This window comes from Molossus molossus, unplaced genomic scaffold, assembly GCF_014108415.1.
Source record: "Molossus molossus isolate mMolMol1 unplaced genomic scaffold, mMolMol1.p scaffold_m16_p_3, whole genome shotgun sequence".
In the NCBI taxonomy this organism is placed as follows: domain Eukaryota; kingdom Metazoa; phylum Chordata; class Mammalia; order Chiroptera; family Molossidae; genus Molossus; species Molossus molossus.
Window position 1 is genome coordinate 81,261,863 of NW_023425366.1, and position 23,252 is coordinate 81,285,114.

Consider the following 23,252-nt stretch of genomic DNA (forward strand, 5'->3'; position numbering starts at 1 on the left):
TCACGCATGGCCAGAGCTGGGTTCCCGCAAGCAGGAAAGATGTCGGGAGCCGGGCAGATGTCGGAACCCGGACATGGATCTGAGGAGGCATGCTGTGGTTTGTTCTAAGGCCCACACACAACCAAGCGCCCTGAGGCCACGGGTGGGTGAAGAGCGGTCACTAATCGAGGGCACAGGGAAGGGCAGGACAAGGGCAGAGGTGACTGAGGAAGCTTCAGGAAGGTGAGCGTTCTGGAGAAGAGGAGGAGGGGTCCACAGGTCGAGAGAGACGGGTCACAAGTGAAGGGTGTGCTCTTGGAAAGAGGAATTGTCCAGAGGGACCAGACTACACATTGTGTACAGGGAAACCTTGGAACCATGGGCTGAGAGATGACGTTAGGGATGCAGACTGAACGCCAGGCCAGCGAAGGTGCTTGTGCAGAGCGGCCCGACCAGAGTGAGCTGCAAGGTGTTTCTGGGGCAGAGCTCAGGACGAGACTGATGGTGGAGCGACCCATCAGGGTGCTCCTCTGAGTTCCAAGGAGCTGAGGGCTAAACGGAGGAGAAGGCAATGCAAATGGAAAGGAATGGATGGGATTTGAAGGGAAAAAATAGGACCTGCTGACAAGAGGTAGTGAGAAGAGACCACAAAGTTGTAATCCTGGATCATTGGAAGACTATAACTTTAAAAAATAAGTAGGAATTCTGAAGAAGAGGTCACTGTTGCAGGGCAAGAGGAAACATGAAAATGTCTGGCTGTGTTTGAGCATGACCCGAGGGTGGAGATGACCAGTGGGCTGAGAAATGAGGCAGAGACCACTTAGGGCCCAGGTGGAAGAAACACCGTCACCAGACTCGAAGGCCGGCGTCTGGGCGAGTAAGCGTGATCCCTGCCCCAGGGGCATCTCCTGGGGCGGGGGAGGGGAGGGGTGGCCCAGGCACATAATAAGCTGCAGTGATGGTTCTATGATGAAGAAAATCCAGGGCACCGAGAAGAGGAACAAGGAAAGTGGTGTGGGGGTGGGGTAGTGCTCTCTGCTTGGAGGTGGAGGCAGGAAGTGCCCAGAGACAGTGCAGACAGGGCGGCATCCATTCCGCAGACCACGTGAGTGCTTGGGGCGTGGGCTGGGTGGGGCAAGAGCAGCGGTATCAGCCAGAGTCAAGTCCCAAAGGCACAAGGGAGTCAGGGGTCTGGTGTGGCTCAGGGTGGGAGGGAGATGGGGGCGAGGGTGGAGAAGCAGTGGGGTCCCATCCCACACTTGCTGAAGCATTTGGAGTGGACCACTGGCATCACCGGGAGGTTTCACGTGATGAGGTGTGGTGGGCCGTCTTCTAAAACTGCTCCCAAAATGTTGGCCCTTGAGTACACACACCTCCCAGTTATTCAAACACTATCTAGGGGCCGCTCTGAGCCCCAAGCAGCTGACCTTAAGAAATTATTCCAGGTAGACCTGATCTAATTAGGTGAGTCCTTAAAGGGACTGGGCTCTTCCTGGAAAGTGATCTGAAGCAGAGAAGGGATGTGATGAGAGGGAGGCTCTCGCTACTGGCGTTGAGCATGGAGGGGCTGGTGCAGAAGGGATGCGGGAGGCCCAGGAGCTGAGTTACTGCGGCGGCCAGCAGCCAGCAAAAATGGGACCTCAGCCCTACAACCGCAAGGATCGGAGTTGTGCCAATATGCAGAACAAGCTTGGAAGCAGATTTTTCCTGAGAGCCTCCAGAGGAGACCGTGGTCCTGGGCGACACCTTCATGGCTGCCTGACAAGATTTCTGACCCACGTAAACTCAGAGATAATAACTGGGTACTGTGTTAAGCCACTAAGTCTGTGTTCATTTGCTGCACAGTGACAGAACACTGGTAGGGGGAACCATCAGATTTGCATGTTGCCAAGTTCCTCTGTGACCCTGAGAAATCCCACCTTGTACGGGGTCATTCCCGGGAGCACACAGATGCGCTCTGCAGTCTCCACGCTTGGGAAGCTTCCTTGATCTCTCCGCATGGCAACCCCTCCCCGACCAGCGGTCCCCAGGGGCCTCTCCCCTTAGCCCACTGCAGTGTGAAGCAGTGTCCTCCTTGCTTGGAAACACTCTTTCCTTGACCTTTGTGTCACCCCTGCGGGCGGACATGTCAGGGTCTGTTATCCAGAGCTGCTCCAACCACTAGTAACCCATACAGTGCGGGGGAAGGGCACAGGCCAGGGCCACTGGGGGATCCCACTCTGCCTCCTTGAGCTCTGAGATGTTGCCTCACAGCCCCGAGTGGAGGCACACATGGCACCTGGGCCCCCCGAGACCACCCCCCCCCCCAGGCAGGCTGCCCGTCCCCTCACGGAGGTCTGACACGCGCCCTCTCTAAGCCCAGTGGCCTGCTGTCACCTCATCAGAGAGATGAGAGGAAGTCCCTGCTCTCCCCTTCCACTTGCTGAGTCGGGCACACCTGTCCCTAAGAGTGGCTACTGCATCTTACAGGGCCATCTGGCACGTGTGCAGACAGGTGGCAGAGCCCAGGTCCTGAAGGGCTCAGCAGAGGGCTGTGTGGGAGCTGGCGCCAGTCCGGACCTCCCACTGAACGGGGTCCTGCTGCTTGGGGCTCAGTGGCTGGTGGATGTGGACTCATCCTGACTACTCCTTGTCCCCAGGCACAGAGGAGTACAGCCTCCTTACTTTTCAACCAACCAACACAACCTGGGGTCTGTGCGACTGAGGAAGTCTGACCCCACCCCAGCATTTGGGGGACAGATGCACGGTCAAGGACCAGGAACATGGAGGCTCCTGTGTATCCAGACCCTACAGACAGGTGAGCCCAGCCAGTGGGCTCGGCTCACACGTATCTGTAAGCAAACTTCCCGCAGCGTGTGGGGCCAGCAGAGCAGGTGGAGGCCTGAGTTCTCAGTGACCCGCTGTGTGACCTTGGGAAACCACTCAGCCTTGCTGTGCCTACTCCACCCCCAACCCCTCGCATGGAGATCCCCACCTGTCCCCCACTGTCTCCCAGAGTATGATGGAGATGAATCAGCTGTGCACAGGTCCCCAGGGCAGACGGCACCAGCCCATTAAGCACAAAGAAGGGTCATTTCTGAACGCGCACTCTCCCCAACCACACGTTTCCAGTTCACTTCTTTGGTGTAAAGACCACTCGGTTACATTTCACCAGGATGAAGAGCGAGAGGGGTCTGAGGAGAGCGGTTCGCAGCCCGCAGCCCACTGTGACAGCAGCAGAAACAAGGCCCCTGGACAGGGAGCTGCGTGTGTGGGACTGGAACCGGCCTTCCAGATGGGGCTTGATGGCGAGACCGGAGCAAGAGACCACAACAAACGTTCTCGGACACGGAGGGGTTGGAGTCAGAGCAGATGGGAGGTTTGTAGTAAACGTGGGACTGCGTGCGGTCCTGGTTCTGTTCCAAACAGGGGGAGGCTGGGAGAAGCCACAATGAGAGCAGGGTCAGGGGCAAGGGCCCAGTGGAGGCTGAAGCCCGGCAAGGTCTGGGGAGACCAGGCTGGGACGGGGCAGGAACCGTGGTGGCTGAAGGTCACAGGGCCCCTTCCTTCGGGTTGGCTGGTTCTCCTCAAGCGCAGACCACTGCTTAGCCTCTTCCCCTCCCCCCTCTACCTGCTCTTGAATCTGGATACCGGGCCCACAGATGCCTTTTTTAAGGGAGAAATGTTTCTGAAACTGCTGGGAAGCTTCCTTCAACTGATTTCAACCAGTAGCTTGGTGGTGCTTTAATATCTTCAAAGAAGGTGTTAGTTTCCACTTGATTTTTAAAAATAAAAATATCCCCAAACCTCAGCCCTCAGGTGTCTATGTGCTATACCCTTGTGAAATGAGTATTCCAGTTTTGAAGCTCTGTTTACAGTGTAATTACGTTCCTGCCCTTTCCCCTGTAGCCCTGTGGGTTCTGTCTGGGCTCCATACATCTGGGTCTTGATTAGAAATCCATGCTAACCAGCTCAGGCTGGCTATTGGAAATGCACTCAGCCGCAGAGCCAGTGAGATCTGCTTGTGCTGAGTCAGCAGAGCCTGCATCCTCTCGGAGCCAGCAAAGGCCTGAGGTTCTGGGAATTTAAAAACGGGGGGCGGGGCTTAGCTTGCAGCCACTGTATCCAAACAGCTCCAGGTGGGCGGCGGGCAGCGGGTCTGAGCCCCATGCTTCTGGCACAGGGAAGCCACCAGGATTCGCCGAGGGCATTTTCCTGGGCTGCTTCTCCGCCTTCCCCCAAGCCCAGAAAGGATGGGAAATGTGTTTTTTTAAAAAGTCCCTGAACATGTTAGAAAGCAGGAGTGTTCTTTGTATACCAGAGATGATGAGCAATTGTATAAAAAATAAGGAAGATTTTTATTCTTCCTGGAAAGGGAAACCACAACACAGAATGCAACAGAAGAATGCTGTTCGGAGAAGGGTCTCCGGGGGCTCCAGCCAGAGGCGCTGGCAGCAGGACAGGAGGGGCCGGGGGCTTGGGTCAGAGTTGCAGCCTGAAGAGCTGTTATGGGCCAGGAGGAAGAGAAAGCCCAGAACCTGGGCTTGTGAGCCAACACCAAGAAAGGTCACAAAACTCAATTCTAAAAAGATGTGATGTGAGCAAACAGAGTCAGTATAGCAAAGTAACATTTCAGAACCAGTATAATAAATATCCACAGCACTAAAGAGATGACAGATCTCATCACCAAAATAAAAAGCTCGGCATGTGAGCCAGCACCACAGTGCACACCCGAAGGAATAAATCAGTGAGCTGCACAACGGAGCTCAAGAACCTCTGGGAACCACACCACCCGGTCGAGCAGCCACAGACACTGAGCTACCGAGCCCCCGCCCACGGGCTGGCTCGGATGTGCCACAGTGTGAAACGTGGACCAGATTTTGAAAACTCGGCACAAATAATAATAAAAATTATAATCATTATCATCTAATTAATGTATCTTTACAAATATTGATTACATGTTGAAATACTATTTTGAAAAAAAATTTTTTATCCTCACCCGAGGACATTTTTGCATTTATCTTCAGATAGAGCGGCAGGGAGGGGTGGAGAGGGAGGAAGAGAGAGAGACACACACACATGGAGTGGTTGCCACCCAAGGACCCCAACCGGAGCCGGGGACAAACTGCAACCGAGGTATGTGCCCTTAGCGGGAACTGAACCTGGATCTCTCTGGTCCACGGGCCGACACTCTAACTGCTGAGCCAAACTGGCCAGGGCATGAAATACTATTTTGGATACATTGGGTATATAAAATATGTTAACATTTTGGATACACTGAGTATATAAAGTATGTTATTAATCTGGATTTCACCCGTTTCTTTGACTTTCTAAATCTGGCTCCTAGAAAGCCTACATGCCGTGTGCGGACTGCGTGCATTTCTGCTGGACGGCGCATCTCCAGTGCCGAGTGCAGAATGTGGTGAGTGAGGATGTGAGGACAGAGCCAGGTCCTTGCAGAAGGAGAGAAAGTAAAGGGGAAGAAACACAAACAATAGAGGGAAATGTCCAGGATAGAACAAGCGGCGGTGCTGAGGGCAGCCTTCCCACGAAAGCTGGGAACAAGGAGATGCCTGTTTCGATGGTCACCACTGAACACTGTCCTGAAGGTTCCAGCCAACTCAACAACACAACAAAAACAGCCAAGAAAGGGACAGTTTCTATCTACGGGTGAAATGACCACCTACGTACCCTCCCATCAGCCCCCTTCTAAAAGGTCTGGCGCCAACAGGGCTTCTCCAAGTCGGGCCAGGGAGGACTGGACAAAAGCAGGACGGATCATTAAAGAGATGATCGATCTCGTTACCAAAATAAAATACTCAGCATTGGGCCCAACACCAAACTGGACACAGCTGGAGCTCCTCCTTCCTGGGCAGGCCGGCACCGTCCAGGAGCACTGGCATGAGCAGCCAAGAGAACTCAGGATAGAGCTGCCGTTCCCAGAAGACACTGCTTAGCGGGGTCATGGAAAGGGCACTTACCGACGGATGGCATCGGCGAACTCTGCAGCCAGCTCACTGTCGCTGTGTGTGGTCCTGAGTTCAGCCAGGGACAGAGCTGGAGAGGCAGCGTCAGCACACTCCTGCAAACAGCAAACGGGTGCATGTTAGACCGGGAACCCATGCGGACAACTGCAGCTCCGCTCCAGGTATCCGAGACCTCCGCAGGCTGGCCAGTGGGCAGTGGACTCCGGGCAGTGCCAGGCACTGGTCTAAGTGGACACACACACGTCCTCTTATTTAATTGTCATGATGACACTCTGAGGCGGATACTATCATGACCCCCATTCTACCAAGGAGAAAACAAAGGCACAGAGTTACACTGCCCCAAGTCACCCGCTAGGGCGTGGTGGAATGAGGATCCTAACCCAGGTCGGGGCTGCAGATCAGGGCTCTGCACCTGAGCCAGCCTCTCATAACTCCTCAAAGACAAGTGCAAACAACATGTGAGCATCCTTGACCCCAGCCCCACCTCTCCTCAGAAGAGAACCCATCTTCTCCACATTTAGGAGCTTTAGTGAGGTCAGTGTCATCATCCAGAAAACTCAGAAGGAAGGAGGAAAACAAGTGCATCTGCACCCATGTTATAGCATTAGACAGGAGCATGGACATCTCCAGACCAAATGAACTTCTGCATCCCAAACTGAGCTAACACTTCATCAAGCAGCATCACACCTGTCCAGCCCCCTTCCAGCCCCCCCCGACCCCCCCAGGGCTGCAGCATGCTGCATAGTAACTGGCCAGGGGAGGGCACTCATCTGATGATTTGCTCAACAGACATTTACTGAACAACTACTACAGCCCAGGCTTGAGAATAAAAAGTCTGTGATCTGTTGCAGATGTAAACAAAGTTATATCGAGATGCTAGGAGAGCCACACAGAAGTGTGAATTTAGTGCTAGAAGTCCCGATGACAGGACGGCACTGTGTCTCCCTCAGCCCACAGATATAGAAATGCTACCACGCCCAGGGGGGGTCCCCTCAGCAGCACAGCCATCATCTGACCACCCCTCCCACCGCTGTGCCCTCTGCCTGCATGGCTCTCCCTCCCTCTTCTCCACCTATCTGTCCTGCAGATCCAGCACCCCCCCCCCAGCCCATGGACTCTGGGAGACGCCAACAGCCTCCATTTCTGTACGTAAACTCCAATGTGATGTGAACTTTTCCCAAGACTCTTTAAAGACAGGGACAGCTTTGTCTCACCCGTGCCTCTCACTGAACATGCTCGGGAACATCTGTTGCAGAGAGACAAGAAATGGAAAGACCTGGTGCAGCTTGGATGAGACTTGGTTCCAGCTTGTTGGCTGGAGGGAAGTTTGAAAACAAGCAGGACCCCACCCTACAGGGCAAGATCGGATGTTCTGGACCCGAATCCATCCTGCTCCCTATTCTTATAAGGCCCGTGGGCTAAGAATGGTTTTTCTATTTTTAAAATCATGAAAAAATATTCAAAGAATATTTAGTGATGTTAGAAATGACATGAAATTCAACTGGCAGCGTCCATAAATGAGGAGTTATTGGGACGGGGCCACGCCCACTCGCCTGCGCTGTCCCTGCTCCCGCACAGCAGTTCTTCAGCAGGTCAAGCAGGTGCCGCCGAGTCCACAGGACTCAAAACCCCTAAACTATTGGCTCTGTGACTCTACAGTTCTCCAACCCTGGCTCTGGACGATGTGCTTCGTCTACCAACAAATAAGAAAACGGAATAGCCCAGAAGGATTTATTGCCATTGTAAATGGTTCCAATATTTGCAAGACAAGAGGATGGGCTTACTCTGATTTCATTACCTGAACAACCCAAGGTACTTTTGCAAAGCTCCTTATTCTAATGTTAAAAAACAACAACATCAGGTCTTTTCTGTCAGAGAAACTTCTGTACTTTGAAGCTATTCCACAAAGCACAGTGCTTCCCCCAGTCAAATAAATGCCAAGAACCAGGGGAAAATGCTCAGCTCGTGGGCCTCCTGGCAAGAATCTCGAAGTCCGTTTCCGCCACGCCCTGAGCACACAGACAGACACTGGAGCTCTGTCTCTCGGGCTCTGTCCCCAAGTGACTGCCAATGAACTCGAGAGGCTCTGTGAAGATTTTTAAGGTGTAGGCATGGAAGAGAGAACCCCCTCCCTGAGCCCGGTACCACCACATGAAACAGCACTATGTAGTTCCCCCAAATGGGCAGATGGTTTCACGGTACCCTCGCTGTCACATCACCGCGGGGGCAAACCTGCCAGCAATTCCTCCCTGTCCTCAGGAAAGCACAGCTGTGTGCAAATTCCTCTTCCCTCTGGTGCTCCACTAGCCTAGAGTGGACTTTCTTCCCTGCCCCCCTTCATCAGGTTCGCTCCCACTTCCCACTGGGTCTCAGCTCAGGAAACCTGTCTTGAAGCTCCAAACCCAGACTCTGCGTCTGGGCTCCCATCATGCTTGGAATCAATCCTCAAACTCAGGACATTTTGTCACTGTGTTACGATCCTCTATGTGCTCATCAGTGTCCCGCACTGAATTGTAAACCTGGAATTGTCCCCAGCACTTCGCCAGGACCAAATCACAATGTATCAAATGAGCAGATAACTGAGAAGCAGCTGGGGTCCCGGGAGAGCTGGCCCTGCTGGGTGCCACATTACGGATGCCCTGGGCTCCTTAGTAGGCGCGAGGTGGCTCTAGGTGAAGCATGCTTCAAAGTTCTTCACCATTGGAAGTGACAGTTCACCGCCACACGGCACCAGTACCCGGCTTCCTTCCCAGGACCATGACTCTCCTGGAGACAGCCCCGCATCTTGGGTCTGAAATAAACCGGGGTCAGGAGAACCTAGCATTTATTAGCAACAGAAAATGCAATGCACAGAACTTCAGTGCCCTGGGACAAGGAATATAATCCTTTAGGTCCAAAGCTTTTCCCCCCTCTCGTGTACTATTTGAAATAATGCTGAAATGCAGTATGGCAGAATGAGCTTGGATTCTAGACAAAAGGACTTGTGGGCCGATGAGAATATGCGTTTGCAAAATGACATCACCTGAGGACACTGCTGTGATCTCTGTGTGCTCCAGGCCTCTGCTCAGGCTGCTTCCTGCTCCCCACCTCGCTGAGGGCGGAAACGCCAACAGGAGTCGAGGATGAGAGGAGGAGGGCCTGTGAGCCAAAGTGGGGTGAAACCCCGATTCTGCAATTGATTATCTCTGAGACCCTTCACTTCTTCTGAGCCTCATTTTCCTCAGGTAAATGGATATCATGATGCTTCCTGAGGGCTCCGTGACTGGTGCAGAAGGGGCCCACAGATGATGGCCCCTGTGTGCACCGGGACAGACACAGGAGGCGACACTGGTATTAGACCTTCGGACAGCTGCACAGATCCCTCCCCTCATAAGACCACAATCTGAGAAAATGATTCCACCATTACACAAGGTGAGATTGTAAAAACTGTAAATTTGGTTTCTTTGTCCTCGGTATCACCTTCTTTTAGGTTATTAGAGTGGCTTGCAGTTCCTACGCAAAGAAGGGAAGCGAGGCCTAGGGCAGTGAGGGGATGGGGCAGGAGTGAGGCCCAGCTCGGGACCCACCTTGGCGCCTTTGTCTTTGCCGCCGCTGCTGGTGGAGCCGAGGGACCGCACACGCTGCTCCCTGTGCTCCTCCACCTCGGACTTCAGGTGCTCAATGTGCACCAGGTAGGCCTGCTCCTGGGCCTCCCGGGTGCTCAGCTTCAGCTCCAGGGCCTTCTTCTCCTTCTCCAGCAGGTAGAGCTGAGCCTTCAGCTCCGCCATCTCCTCCTACAGAGACAGAGCACATGAGGCGGTTGAGCTGAGCCCAGCTGGGCGGGGGGAGGCAGGCGCGTGGGAAGGGGTCTGCGGGGATGGCCACGGGGCTGCGGTGGGGTGACCCCTTGCAGCGGGGGACAGGGCTGCCGGAGGTGATGGGACAGCTGTCTCCATGTACGTGAAGAACTGACGTGTAGTCAAGCCCCGTGCTGCGTCACTCCATGGACCAGAACTGAGATCAATGCACAGAACACACAGGCAGGCAGATTTCCCTTCACTGCAAGGAGAAAACCCCCCGCCCCGCAGGGGCACACTGCCCTGCTGGAAACCGGTTTCCCGGGAGGTGGAGTCTAAGCTTCATCCGACAGAGAGGTTGTGAAGGAGGGTCCCCCACAGAAGGTGGGCTCCGACTAGGTTCCAATTCCCATTTCCTTTTCCACTTTCCGTGGCACCAACTCACACATCTGATCACCCCTGACAGCAACCTTGGTGCCCTGTACCTGAGAGAGACAGGAGGGGAACACCCACAGCAGTGATATCACCCCCAGCTCTTGTCCACAGAAATAGAGTCCTTCAAAGCACCTTAGAGGACTCCGATTAGAGTTTTTCTGTGGAGAATACACAGTGACTCCCAAATGGGACGAGGCGGAGCTGGACCAGGGAGCCAGATAACAACAGCAGCCACCAGTGTTCAGTGAGCATGCAGCACTGTGTTAGATGTTTGTACAAAGTAAGTCACTTAATCCTCCCAACCTGAGGTAGGCATTATGAGTATCTCCATTTATGATGGAAAAACGAGGCCTGCAGAGGGAGGTCCATCTGCTCACAATTACTGGGAGGGCTGTGGAGCCAGAGTTTGAAGCCAGGCCATCTGGCTCAGCGCCCAGGCTCTTAGCCACTAAGCTATAGCCCACCCCCCCATCTCCTTTTAAGGGGAGCCCATGCATGACTGCTGTCCCCTCACTTCTGCTGGAAGGTGGGCCCGCCGTCACATGACCACAGGGCAGTCTCCACGGTCTTACTTAAGAGGAGTCTTCATACCGCTGAGTCACTGCCATGAGAGGGATTCGCCATGGTCACTGAGTCTAGTCAGCCCCGGAGTCGCCCTTATCTGAGGTGATAAGCCACAGGCCTGGTGTGCTTCCCTGGATACACTAGCCCTAGGGGAAAAGCCACCCACTACACCTTGCAATACTCAGGGCTGGGGGGCATCAGATATGGACAAGAAAATGTACTCAGTGACTACTCAAAACAGATGCCAACCCTCTTCTAAAGATGAGATACAAAACCAGAATGAAAGGTTTTCATACACTGGACCCTTCTAATTGTTTGCCAAAGCAGCAGGATTCTGAAGGTTCTGGAAACTGCGTACTGAGCTAATGGGGACAGTCATATCCAGGACAAACACAAATGCAGGAAAGAAGGAGAGATGGGTGCCAGTCACTGAAGAGGAGACGGCCGCCCAAGGGGAAAGGTGGGGTAACCATCGTGATGGCCAACAGAGGTGCAGCCGCATGAGGAGGCCCAGGACCTGGGCTTTTAGCACCTCTGCAAGGGCAGGGGCAGGGCAGAGAGCCAGGACTGAGACCCACAGGCCAGGACTCTCAGCGCGCTGCCCAGACCCACAGACCGGGTTCCCTCCTAGAGACACGGCAGGGAAACGCGTCATCACTCTGCCTTTGGGTGGGAAGAAACAGGAAAGCCTCTTGAGTAGTCAGAATAGTCAGAACCACAAGCTGGGGCATGGGTAGATGTGGAACAGGAACCTTAAGCTAAATATATAACAGAAACTAACCCTAACCCTCTCAAACCCACGAGTCCCAACAGATCTAAGTGCAGAACTACCATGTGGGTCACCTACCACCCAGGACCTAGAGGGCCCATGGAAGACACAGACGGTCTCCCCTAAACACAAAGAGGAAATAAAATGAATCAGGTTGAGGCAGAATCAGCATTTATGAGAACCAGAAATAACAACTGAAAAACCAGAAACTACTTAAAACAAAGAGATAAAGGAAGAGGAACTGTAATGAAAGGAACCAAAGGACTTACATGCTTATATGCACGAGCAATGGACACGGACGTTAGGCTGGGGAAGGCAGGACTGGGGGGGGGGGAGCAGGGAGGAGGAGCCAATGGGGGGGGGCATCTGTGATACTTACAACAATAAAAAAGTGAATAAAATAAAAACAGCTTGAGTCAAAAAAAGAAAAGTGGCTCTGAAAAGGAACAACATCAGTCACTGGAAATGGAAAGGTGTTTACAAAAGATCACATACAAGAAGTAAAAACAACCCAGCTAGAGTCTAGAACGAAATGGAGAAAAGCAACAACCTTCTGCTACTGTACTGGGTGTGGTGAGTCCCTGACACACTGCTGGGGACACACAGGGAAGAGAGGACCTGATGCTCATCCTTCAAACACGGGGAGGGAGGGAGCCCGGAGGCTGAGCCAGAACGTTGGCAACGGCTGCCCCTGGATCAGATTATGATGAGTTACTTCTCTCCAAGCTTTTTATAACATCTATTCTTTCAGAAAATTTCGGTGATGTGCATACATTTTATTTTCAAGTAGCAAAGGGAGTATTAGTGCTTTTATTCCACAAAAAATGTCTTTCCTGGTCAGAACAACACTGAATTTATCACACAACATACTGGCTTGAATAGAAAAAGGAATCCTTAGTCTTTGGCCAAAGGAACACGGTGTTGGAATACACAGTGGAGGGGCAGCCTCCCAGCTCACGCCACAGGGTGCACAGGCCCACAAAGAGGGCTCCCGATTAGTTGAAAAAAGATACTGTGTTATGGACCCAGTGCCCAGCTCATGGGCAATGAGAGGAGAAATCAGCCAACACTGCATGAGGTTCCCCAGAGGGAGCAGAAGTCAGGTCTGAGTAGAGTGGGCGGGACCGATAAGTCCTGGAGGTCAAGGTGTTGAAAGTGTCAACCCTTTAATCACATGCTTGGTCCTTGGGGTGACCAGGCCCCATCCTGAAGCTATCTGAGGGCCTGTCCCCTCATTACATCATCAAGACCCTCCTGTCACTCAGAAAATCCCAAGGGTTTTTGAAACTCCATGCTAAGAACTGGGAACAAGTGCCAGACAGAGCCTTTATCATAGCACAGCTGTCTTCTGGGAAAGCATGGAGCAGGTGGAGGCCCCTGGCCAGCAGTGAGCACGTGTCCTGTTGAAGGTGGTGGTTTAACCACTTCCCAGTGGGAGGCAGCAGCTGTCCAGGAAACAGCCCTGCTCTGGAGACGCCAGCAGGTAACAGCCATCCGGGTGAACCGCCCAAGGTTGCATCAGGAGACACCAGCAAACCCCACTGGAGGGCGTTCTATCTGAGCAGGGTCCCCACGGCACCAAAAGGACAAGGGTGTCAGGAAACCAGGCTCTCACCCACCTGGCCTCACCTGCTCTCTGGGTTCCCGTTAACATCAGAATCAACAAGAGAGGCCCTTGTAGGCTTCTGGAAATTGGGGTCCTTTTCAGTGGACAGAGGCTGCTCCAGCCTGCAGAGGTCTGAGGGGCCTTGTCTTGGAGAACGAGGCGCCCCAAAGCTGGGCACGCTGGGCGTTCTCCAGAGTTCGACTCACCCCTTCAGGAATACGTCCAGCCCACGGGACCCTGTGACCTATGGGAACTGTCCTTGTCTACCAACAAGGCTCTGGCTTTCCTCTGGGGAGGGGCGACCCAGCAGGAACGGGGCTGACCGCTCATCAGCTGCCCTGTTTTCAGGGGCCTTTTATCTTCCTCCCGGCGACAGTGGGGTGAACGGAGCAGGTTCTCCACCAGGCCCACACCCAGGGGTACCTTCATGGCCATCAGCTCCTGCATCAGCACTGCGTTTTCGAGGTCCAGCCGCTGGCTGTCCCCCCGGGGCTTGACGTCGTAGCTGAGAGGGTCGATGTGGATGCTCTCCAGCTCCAGCATGGTCAGCTTGACCGCGGCCCTGTCCTTCTTGAGCTGCTGGATGTAGTCCTTCAGCCGGAGCTCATCTTCCTTCGTAAACTCCGTGTCGCAGCTGCTGGCCGTGGAGCTGGTTGTGCTGAGAAGACAAAGAAAAGCCATCACGTTTCCAAGCCTCCGCCAGCAGGTCCTTCCTCCTCGCTCTCCTCCACACCCTGTCTCTCCAGCAGGGTTCAGATGGCAGTCTTCACGGCACAGTTCGTCGATACTGACTTTTAGGAAATAAATAAAGAGCATAACAGACATATTTATACCCTTTAACACAACAGGGTGAGTCCTAGGAGCGAACTCTAAGGAAATAATTCCACAAAAGCAACAAGATACGTATAAACAAAGATATTTCATGGACTATAGGTTTAGTGAGTTACAGTACACAGCAAAAGAAGGGAAATTATGTGGACATTGGCGTGGTAATTATGACAATGGTGGAGATATTTTAAGTGAGGAAATAGGATACAAAATCTTATGTGAGTCATAAATATAGGTGGACGTACAGACAGGACTTTGAATAAAGCAGATTTGCCTCCACAATGTGGGTGGGACTCATTCAATTAGCTGAAATCCTTAAAAGAAAAGACCGAGATCTCGAAAGAAAGAAAAGACTCTGCCTCCAGCCAGTGTCCAGACTCAAGACTATAACGTCAACGCTCCCTTGGGTCTCCAGTGCCTGCCTATAGATTTAGGACTTGCAGTCCCCACAATCACATGAGCCAATTCCCTTTTTTTTTTATCCTCATCTGAGGACATTTTTGCATTTATCTTCAGATAGAGCAGGAGGAAGAGAGGGGGGAAGAGAGAGAGAGAGAGAAACATCAGTGTGAGAAAGACACATCGACTGGCTGCCACCCACATGACCCCAAGCGACTCTGGTCCACAGGCCGACACTCTAACCGCTGAGCCAAACTGGCCAGGCTGAGCCAGTTCCTTAAAATCAATCAATCAGTCCTCACACCACACACCCACCCCTTATTGGTTCCATTTCTCTGGAGAACCGAATACTTTTTACCTGTGACTACTTTTACCTGTGACTCAGCACCTTACACACCGTGTAGCTATAGAGGGAACATGACTCAGCCTCTCTGCCAATTTCCTCACCTACACAATGAGAGCACCAGCAGTCATCCTCATAAGGTCGTGATAGGATAAAAGTGGTAAAATGGGAGTGTTTAGAATAGTGCCCAGCACACAGTGAGCACTCAATAAATGTAGCTATCATTAATTAAGAAATCCCGGAGCACCTACTGCAGGGCACTCTTCTAGGCCCTAGAAAAACCTCTGTCCTAGTGGGACTCATAGTCTAATAGGGAAGACAAGTGAGTAAATACACAGTACATCAGACACTGAGACAGATCTCGGAGAAAATGAAGCCATTACAGAGCGTGCAGAGAGAGGGTGGGTCATTCTTCAAAGCAGAATTGTAGGGAAGGCCTGCGGACGAGGTTACACTGAGTAGACCTGAAAGAGGAGAAAGGAAGCCCTGTGGATAGTTGGAGGAACAGAGATCCCAGCAGAGGACTTGGCAAAGGCAAAGCCCCTGAGGCAGTGAGCTTGGCCAGCAAGAATGAGATTGTGGCTGAATCAGAGTCAGCAAGGGGAGAGGGAGGAGAATTGGTCAGAGAGGAGGGTATGTGTGGGAAGGGAAGGTGCCAGGTCCAGTAGTATTTTCTAAGGGTTGTTCGTGTCTTTTCCTCTGACAGGATCTGCCTTACATTTCAACAGGACCCTGCAGGCTGCTGCACCGAGGGGAGATGGACCAAGGCAAGGAGACCAGGGGCTACTGCAACCATCTTGGGGCGAGATGGCGAAAGCTGGGAAGACGGGAAGGAGGATACAACTTTTAATCAACATTGCCATGTTTCCTCAAGCTGCACTGAAAAAGAATGAGGATGGAGAAGAAGCAACACCCTGCAGATGGGACACTCCGGGCGTAATTTCAATGAGAAGTGGAGCAGCACGAGAAGCGTGGAGGAGCAAACAGTATCCACAGCAGAGGACCCAGGGACTGCGGGGCATCACTGCCAGTAAGGGGTCTTAGTCAAGGGAGAAAACACGGGTCCCTCCCTCAGCATCTCCGTGTCCTTCCCTGAAGACCTACAGGCCTGCGTGCGCAGCTCGGTGGTAGGCACAGCCATTTCAGTAGGACACCTCCATGGGTCGTCAACACTGATACCGAGTGACAGACCTAATGTTGCAGACAAATGAGCAACAGAATCAAAGCACACTGAAGTGCTGGCTCGCTCACAAAGCACTCCCGGGGCTGAGTGCGAGGTGCGCCCTTGGGTGCAAGGCGTCTAGACGGCGTGGTCCAGAGACACCAACACTTCCCTTCCAGGGTTGGGAGGTGGCTCCAGGTATGAAATCCTTTCCCCCAAAGCTGGGACTACGGGCCAGAGGGCCACTTTACAATCCTAGTTCTCCCTTCATTAAACATTATTTTGAAAAACAGTAAACATACAGAAAAATACGGAGAATACCCAATACCCATGCACCTATTACCCAGATGACCTTTTTGTCATATTTTCTTCAGATTATTAAGAAACATAACATGTATATTTGAGGCAACCTTTGTTTTCTTACACTTAAGAAAATTTCAAAAATTCAAAGAGCACTAGGAGCTAGAGTTCTCGAATTACTCTGTGGACACTGACATGATACTATGGTGGCCGATTCTCCACTTAGCACGGTTGGTCTGCCCCTGTGGTTGTCAAGGAGTCGTCGCTGGGCTGGCGACAGCAGCGTCACCTGGGAGCTTGGTGGGAATTCACATTCCCAGGCCCGCCCCCAAGAACAGCAGGAATCGGGAACCCTGGAGGGGGGGCCTAATAAACTGCATTTTAAGACATCACCTCTCTCTTCCTGTGATTATTAGGCGCGGCCAGGTTTGAGAACAACTGGTCTACCCTGAGGGATAAGTGGGGGCATTTGCATTATAGCTTGTGAGATAATGGGACCCTCCTGAATTCTCTAGGGAGAGGCCCGTGCCCCGGGGCGGATGTGGGTGCCAGTGATGACCAGCAGGTGGCTGACACCAGCAGGCCTGAGGAAGCGCACTTCCTCCCCCACTGCCCCGCTTCAGGGCCCAGAGCAAATCCCCGCAGCTTTCTGGGCTGAGACCAAGGCGGGATCCTTCCAGTCCCCGTCCCCAGAGCACTTTGGAACTCCCGAATGTCATCCAGAAAACCGTCTGAGGGAGAAGCAAAGCAGCAAGTGCCTGCCCTCATTTGAGAAACCACCTAGACCCTCTGGGAGACACGAGTGCAGGTGGGCAGAGGCTGGCAGGCTTTGGGGTGTCCTGGACCCCTCTAGGGCCCGGGGCTTGATCCCCAGCCAGGCGGGCAGGGCTTTTGTTTCACCATCTCTGCGAAGGGTACAGTTTTCAGGAAGGAAGAAGACGAGAAAAGAACAAAAGAGCTCCTTGCACAGATCCTACCCGTCAGAAGCTCAGAGCTTTAAAATGCTTTTACCAGGGGAAAGTTTAATTTCAAGATAAGCACCACAGCCCTGCACCCCCTGGCTCCCCTCTCCCCCTCCCAGGACACCAGCAGGGAGCAGATCAGGCGAGGTTAATGGCGATTCTGCGCTGTGCCCTTAGTGTTGTGCTGTGGAATATGATTACGATGGCGGTAGAAGGAGGGGAAGCCACTGGCCTTTCCTCTGGCCTCCTGCAGACAGAGGCGCTGCCGGCCTCCCGAGGGCTTGCTGCTGGTGCTGGGTGAGGGTTAGGTCATCCATTAGCTCTCCCTACTTGGAATGCTGGATGATCTCAGTTGTCAAGAGTGAATAAATCACTTTGCAGGGTGGGAGGTGGTGCGTGTTCTCTGAGAGGGACTGTGGAAAGGGCTGCAGAGGAAAAAACCCGGCCCACCCACGGCTGGGTGCTGCGCATTTTTGTTTTGCGAGAAGCTGGGCCAGGTTGCATGGGGGTGTCCTTTCTGTGATGCTCTGCTTGAGCCCCCCTCGTGCTGGTTTTGTTCCGTGTCCGTTAGTTGCAGGCAGATCTTGGGGCAACGGCACCGAGGCGGCCTGCAGCCGGGGGAAGCCTGCACGGGCCAGGCCTGCGACCCCCGTCCCCTTCCGCCCTGGCCACGGTGGGACATAGATGCAGGTGGATTCAAGCAGCCTTTGATTTCAATTATCCTCTCTCTGTCCCTCTCCATGTCCCATCCTTGGGCTCAAGACAACTGCCTATACTGCTCTTTAGAAGAAAAATCCATTTTTCTTGAGCTTCCTCATATTGTCTTGGCAAAGGGCTAGCAGAGTATTTCCTTTGCCTTGAAACTGGAGATGGATTTTTTTTTCTGAAGTTTTACCGTTTTACCAGGCCCCAGACGAGATCTCACTGTGCCAAGGAGCAGCTTATTTTCGGAAGAAAAGTGCCATGAGATGGGCCTTCTGTTTTGCTGGACACTTAAAAAGTATTTGGAGGAGGGGGTTGGCCCAGGCGACAGGTGGCCATGTCAGCCACGCGTAAGTCCTCCGGGCAGGTTGTCACCTCCCTGTGTCTTTTATTTACATATATTTTTATATCAATCTTACTATTAACCAGCAGAGGGAGGAAGAGAGAAAGAAACTTTGATGTGAGAAAGAGACATCCATCAGTTGCCTCACGTATGTGCCACAAGGGATCAAACCTGCAACCTTCTGGTGCATGAGATGATGCTCCCACCAACTGAGCCACCCGGTCAGGGCTGCCGGTGTCTTCTAGTGCTGTTCTGGGTGTATCCTTCCATCTTCTCTCTCTCCCTCTCGTGACAACTCCTAACTGATGGTTGTTTTAATGCCATTCATCCTTTCCATGGGCATGATTCCACTGTCCCCAACCTTTCTTTCTTCTCCAACGAAACATTACCTTAATCAAGATGAGCTCAGAGGTGGGCATCGTGAGCTGCACTGCCCTCCATTCCAACGGCAGGATGCGCCCCAGCGTGAGCGGTCAGCAGGGGGTGTCCCTGGCTCCCTGGAGGTGCCCAGGGCTCACCCAGGGCTGCGGTCCCCATCCTCACATGGTCCCCACCGATGGGGGACAGAAAAGACTCTAGTTTCCGCGAGGACAGACTCGCTGAGGCTTCTCCGTCTCAGCCACATGTCCCTTTGTAGACTGAGACCCACTGTGGGTCCACTGAATCCGTGATGCCTGACAGAACGGGTGGTTTAAGACTCCTACTTCCAACGGTTCAGTGCATGTGCCTCTCTGTTGTGATGATGCTCACAAAGCTATCCAGGCCATCAACATTACCTGGTCACCCCATCCATTAAGACAATTACACTTTCAGATGAGGCCACAGTTTTATTTTTCAAGAGTGAATAGAGCGTCCCTGGGCTCCTGCCAACAGTCAATGACGGGCTAGCTACCATTTTTATTCTCCTTGCTGGTCAATATGCTTCTGCTCCTTTCCCAAACCTTGACCCTCTTGTCATCAGGCGCTGTCTGTGTGCTGCCAGGAAGGCCTCCGGGGCCCGATACCCACAGTCCTTTCCTGAGACCCGGAGGGGCAGCTGCCCCTCCCTCTCGTGAGAGTTCTCTGTGCCAGCTGGTTACAGTGGGGGAGGGGGACTTACAGAGCCACATAGAACCCAACTCAGAAAGCTCCTCCCCCCCACCCCAAACTTGACCTGGGAGGATGCTGAACTTGAACGGGAAGAGTCACAAACAACGTGGATCGTTAGAGTTGGGAACGGCTTGGTGGCTGCTGAGCCCTGTTCGGCATGAAGCAGTGCAGCGGTGTCGTGACCTAGGAACGGGGGCGCACATGGAAGCCCCGGGTGTGGTTCTTCAGCACCCACTCTGAGCCGCTCTGATTTGGGTGGGAGTGTGAACGTGAGCTTTTAAGGAGCACAGAGTGAAATCTGCGCTGAAGTCCTCTGTACTTTGATGGGAAGACCCTCTGGAGACTGAAATGAGTTCAAGGGCCATTCTCTAGTGAGGTCGTCCTTGCAAACAGAGACTGTGAGCTGAACTGACCTTGACCTGCAGAAATACATAGCCCCTAAAATTAAGTATCTCTATGAAAATTTCCTCAAAATCAAGGTTCATCTGTATCTCTAACAAACATTCAAAACCAGGATTTCTACTAAATGAATGGCGAGGGCCTAACTGACCTCAAATCTGTCTCTGATTTGGATTAAAACGACAAAATTACTTTTGGGGCGGGGAGGTGTGAGCAAAAGATCTGCAATGCTCACGTGATAAGCCACTGAAACAGCACACACTTCCTGCCCACCGATCCTACGCTCACCGACTCCAGAGCAAGGTCACCGGCAGCACGAGAGCGCCGCTCCCCTGCGAACGAGCACAGAAATTACAGAACACACATCTGGAGAAGTCGTCAGGAAGAGCATCTGCTTTCTGTGTTCTGACAGAAGAATCTGGTTTTAAGGAAAAATAAATTCTAATCTGTGCGTCGGTGAATGAGACGATTGTTGGTGGAGTCCAGAGAAAAGAAGTCCCTTGGGTTTGTGGGCACCTGGCCAAGTGCATTATTGGGAACGTGCCCTTTCCTGAGGCACAGGTCCAGGACAGGTAAATGGGTGCACTCGGGCAGATGGCCGTGCCCTGCCAGTGGGAAAGAGAGATGGAAACATTAGACTGCTTTCAGGCACTAAGAAAACATCAGTTTTTCTCCTTGAGCTCTTGAGAGTCGAGAGCGGCTCGAGTCACTGGATCTGCAGGTAGACGTGTTTTCTGTACCGCAGGTTGACGCTCCAACCGCTGAGCCAAACCGGCCAGGGCGACACTGTGTTTTAACGTCACGAGACCCAGCCTGGGAGAGTGAGGCCAACAATATGCCTGGTGCTGAAGTCCTGGTTCGAGTCCTGAGTTCCCTCTTATCTACCAGCCATGCGACCTCGTTTGGGTAAGTCACTTACACATCTGTAAGACAAGGTTTTCCCACCCGTGAAAATGGGGGTACGTTACCCTTTCTGTCTTTTAAGATTTGGTTATTACATAAGAATTTCTAACAAAGTACTTCCTAGATTGAGAACTGGTAGATAAAGGGAAGGCATTCGATTTTTTAGGGCTTCGGTGGGTGGCAAGAAATGAGAAGGTCACCAGAAAAGTTTTCATACAAAAGTTTCGTTGCCCCCACCCCCCATCCAAAAAAACCCAATAGCTCCAGTAAGTGATGTTTAGCAGGTCTTCACTGCCGTCCTCATCGTTTTCAAGTATCGCTTCAGTTTTCTAGACCCAGACTTGAACTCAGGTTCATGGCTAAGTATGTGTCACGCACGTGCCGTGGACGTGGCATCAGTCCACGAGACGGAGGAGACCGAGGAGACGAGGAGGAGGCCGCACTGCCCGAGAAGAGCCCCCAGAGCACAGAGGCACCAGAGGGGGGAGAGGGGGACTGGACGCAGGGCACAGCGGTCCGGGCCATGGGAGGCTAGACCATTCGCAGCAAACGGCTACCCCAAATGCTTCTAGGAAATCAAGAACTACAAAGAAATGGAGAACAGAAGGAAACCAGGAGAAAGAGCCCTGACGGGAAGGTAGGTGAATGAACCACCCTTCTCTCTGGGGGGCAGTTTCCACAGATGAGCAGGCCCTGCCTAGTTTCCCACTCGGATTCTCCGGCTCCTCCTTGGACCGAGCAGGCTGCAAGCCAGGAGAGAATTCTGCTCTTAGCCGAGCCTCACAGTCCCCAAGACTGGGTCCCTGCGTGTCAAGCCCAGCGAGCAGACGGCACGTGGACACGCGTGCGTCTCACGGCAGCAAGGCCGAGCGTTACCTGGTGTGGCTGTTGGAGGACAGGCTCTCCCAGGGCTGCACGCTGCAGCCGGCCACGGCGAAGGCTCCCCCGCAGCTGCCGTCCAGCTTCATGAGCAGGGCCTTGGCCGCGTTCTCCGCCGTCTTCCGGCAGTCGTGAGCTCGCTTGAGCATCTGAGTGATGTTCTCATCCCCGGACTGGTCTCCTGAGGGAAGCCAATGCATTAATCAACCAGGTGTAGGGAAGACGAGCCTGGGGGAGGTCTGGACCCTCATTCCCAGGGCAGAGGCATGGGGGAGAGGAACCAGCAGGGACGCCGTGTCCCGGGCCTGGCTCTGTCCTGAGGAGTTGTACTCGGGGAGGCTCTCCTCTGCTCCAGACCCCGCTGCCCTCATCAACAAGTGAGGCTGGTCAACGTGATCTCTGAGGTCTGTTTCCAAGCTATGCTGCTCTCATCACCCAGGCTCCTGGTTCTCTTCCCACCCCGTCACAGGTCTATGGCTTGGCCGTATTCCCACGTTGGCATTTCCCCGAGAGTGAGGACAGGGCCAACCGGAGGGAAAACTCTGTCCTATCTCCCGAGGCTATGGTTTTAGTTAGAGCTTTGTGTAGGCAATGGTGACAAAGGTAACCGTTAAAGTGGGAACTTCACATTGGCTCCGCGTTTTCTGTCCTGATGCTGTCCCTGACCCCTCTCTGAGCTTCGCCATGGTCGGCGGCAAGCTCAGTGCCTCCAGGAGCCAGTCGGAGGGAGAGGGGAGGGGGAGGGGGAGGGGGACACGGCGCAGAGTGGAACCCCCTGCCCAGGTGCTCCTGCTCTTGGTGTGTTTACAACTCTACTGTTCAAACAAGTTACCAGTTTCCCATCTCTGCAGCCTACAGCCACGGTCTCCCAGATGTTTTCAATAAAAATTGTTGCCCATGCCCAAGATACAAAATAGTACAAGTGGCGTGGCCGGGGTGGGGTCATACATTCAGCTGCCCCACCCTCCAAGCCCACTGCTGAGGCCCAAGGAAACCCCTCCCCGGGCAGTTTGAAAACCACACCGTCTAAATCATCGAGAACGAACAGCTGGGTGCCTGTGCCATCGACAAGAAACAAAGAAAAAACCCACAACAATAGATACTACAGGCCGATGTCATACACTAGTACTGCTTGGCCGAGCTACTGTCGGGCGGTTAGGGCAGACGGCAGGTCAGCTGCCATGTCAGTGCGGGTTACAGACCCAGCACGTGGAGGGCGGGGAGAACGTGGGCACCGTGTCCTGCAGGCTGCCGCCCGGGCCTCCCTCGGGCCGGTCTCTCTCAACCTCCCTGCCTCCTCCTCCCACAGATAACACACTTCCCGGCCCTGCCCAGTGACTGTGATGAGCAGATGCCAGCCCAGTAAAAGGTAACTTTCCAGGACAAAATGGTTTAAAACATTCCTCTGATACAAACTGGAAATAAGATGATTGATTTTTTCCCTTTAATTGATTGGTTTTCTTAATACATATATTAAAAAAACTTGACAGCAGGCCAAGATCATTTTAAGATCTGTTTAATATGAGGAATAAAGTTTTATGGTTCAGTTAAAAGATGCTAAAAAATGAGGTTTCTAATGGAAATGCTGGCAGAGTTTCTACTTCTGGGCTGAGGTGGTAATACTACTGAACGACCCGACCCGGAGAGGAGTGGGGGATGGGTCCCGTGCAGAGGGGCCGCTGCCTCCCTGGTGACTGGCACGTGAAGCAGGAAATTAATGCCCGGGACACTTCCTTTCCTTCAGATGTGTGTCAGATCCCTGCACATGTCAGAACCGAAGGGGAAAATGTGTGAGTGTTCAGTGGAAAAGCTCGACCCCAGACAAGGGGGGCCAATGGCAAGGACGGG

At 53.0% G+C, this 23,252-nt stretch overlaps 1 protein-coding gene across 1 annotated transcript in view; it reads right to left on the reverse strand.

Moving 5' to 3' along the window:
• MCC (MCC regulator of WNT signaling pathway) overlaps positions 1–23,252 on the reverse strand; it is a 253,338-nt gene that overhangs the window by 8,127 nt on the left and 221,959 nt on the right. Inside the window, exons 12-15 of the mRNA XM_036280129.1 lie at positions 21,402–21,585; positions 13,519–13,753; positions 9,512–9,718; positions 5,940–6,040 (exon numbers count right to left, since the gene is read on the reverse strand). Coding sequence (XP_036136022.1) covers positions 5,940–6,040; positions 9,512–9,718; positions 13,519–13,753; positions 21,402–21,585 — 727 coding nt within the window. The remainder of the gene's footprint in view (positions 1–5,939; positions 6,041–9,511; positions 9,719–13,518; positions 13,754–21,401; positions 21,586–23,252) is intronic.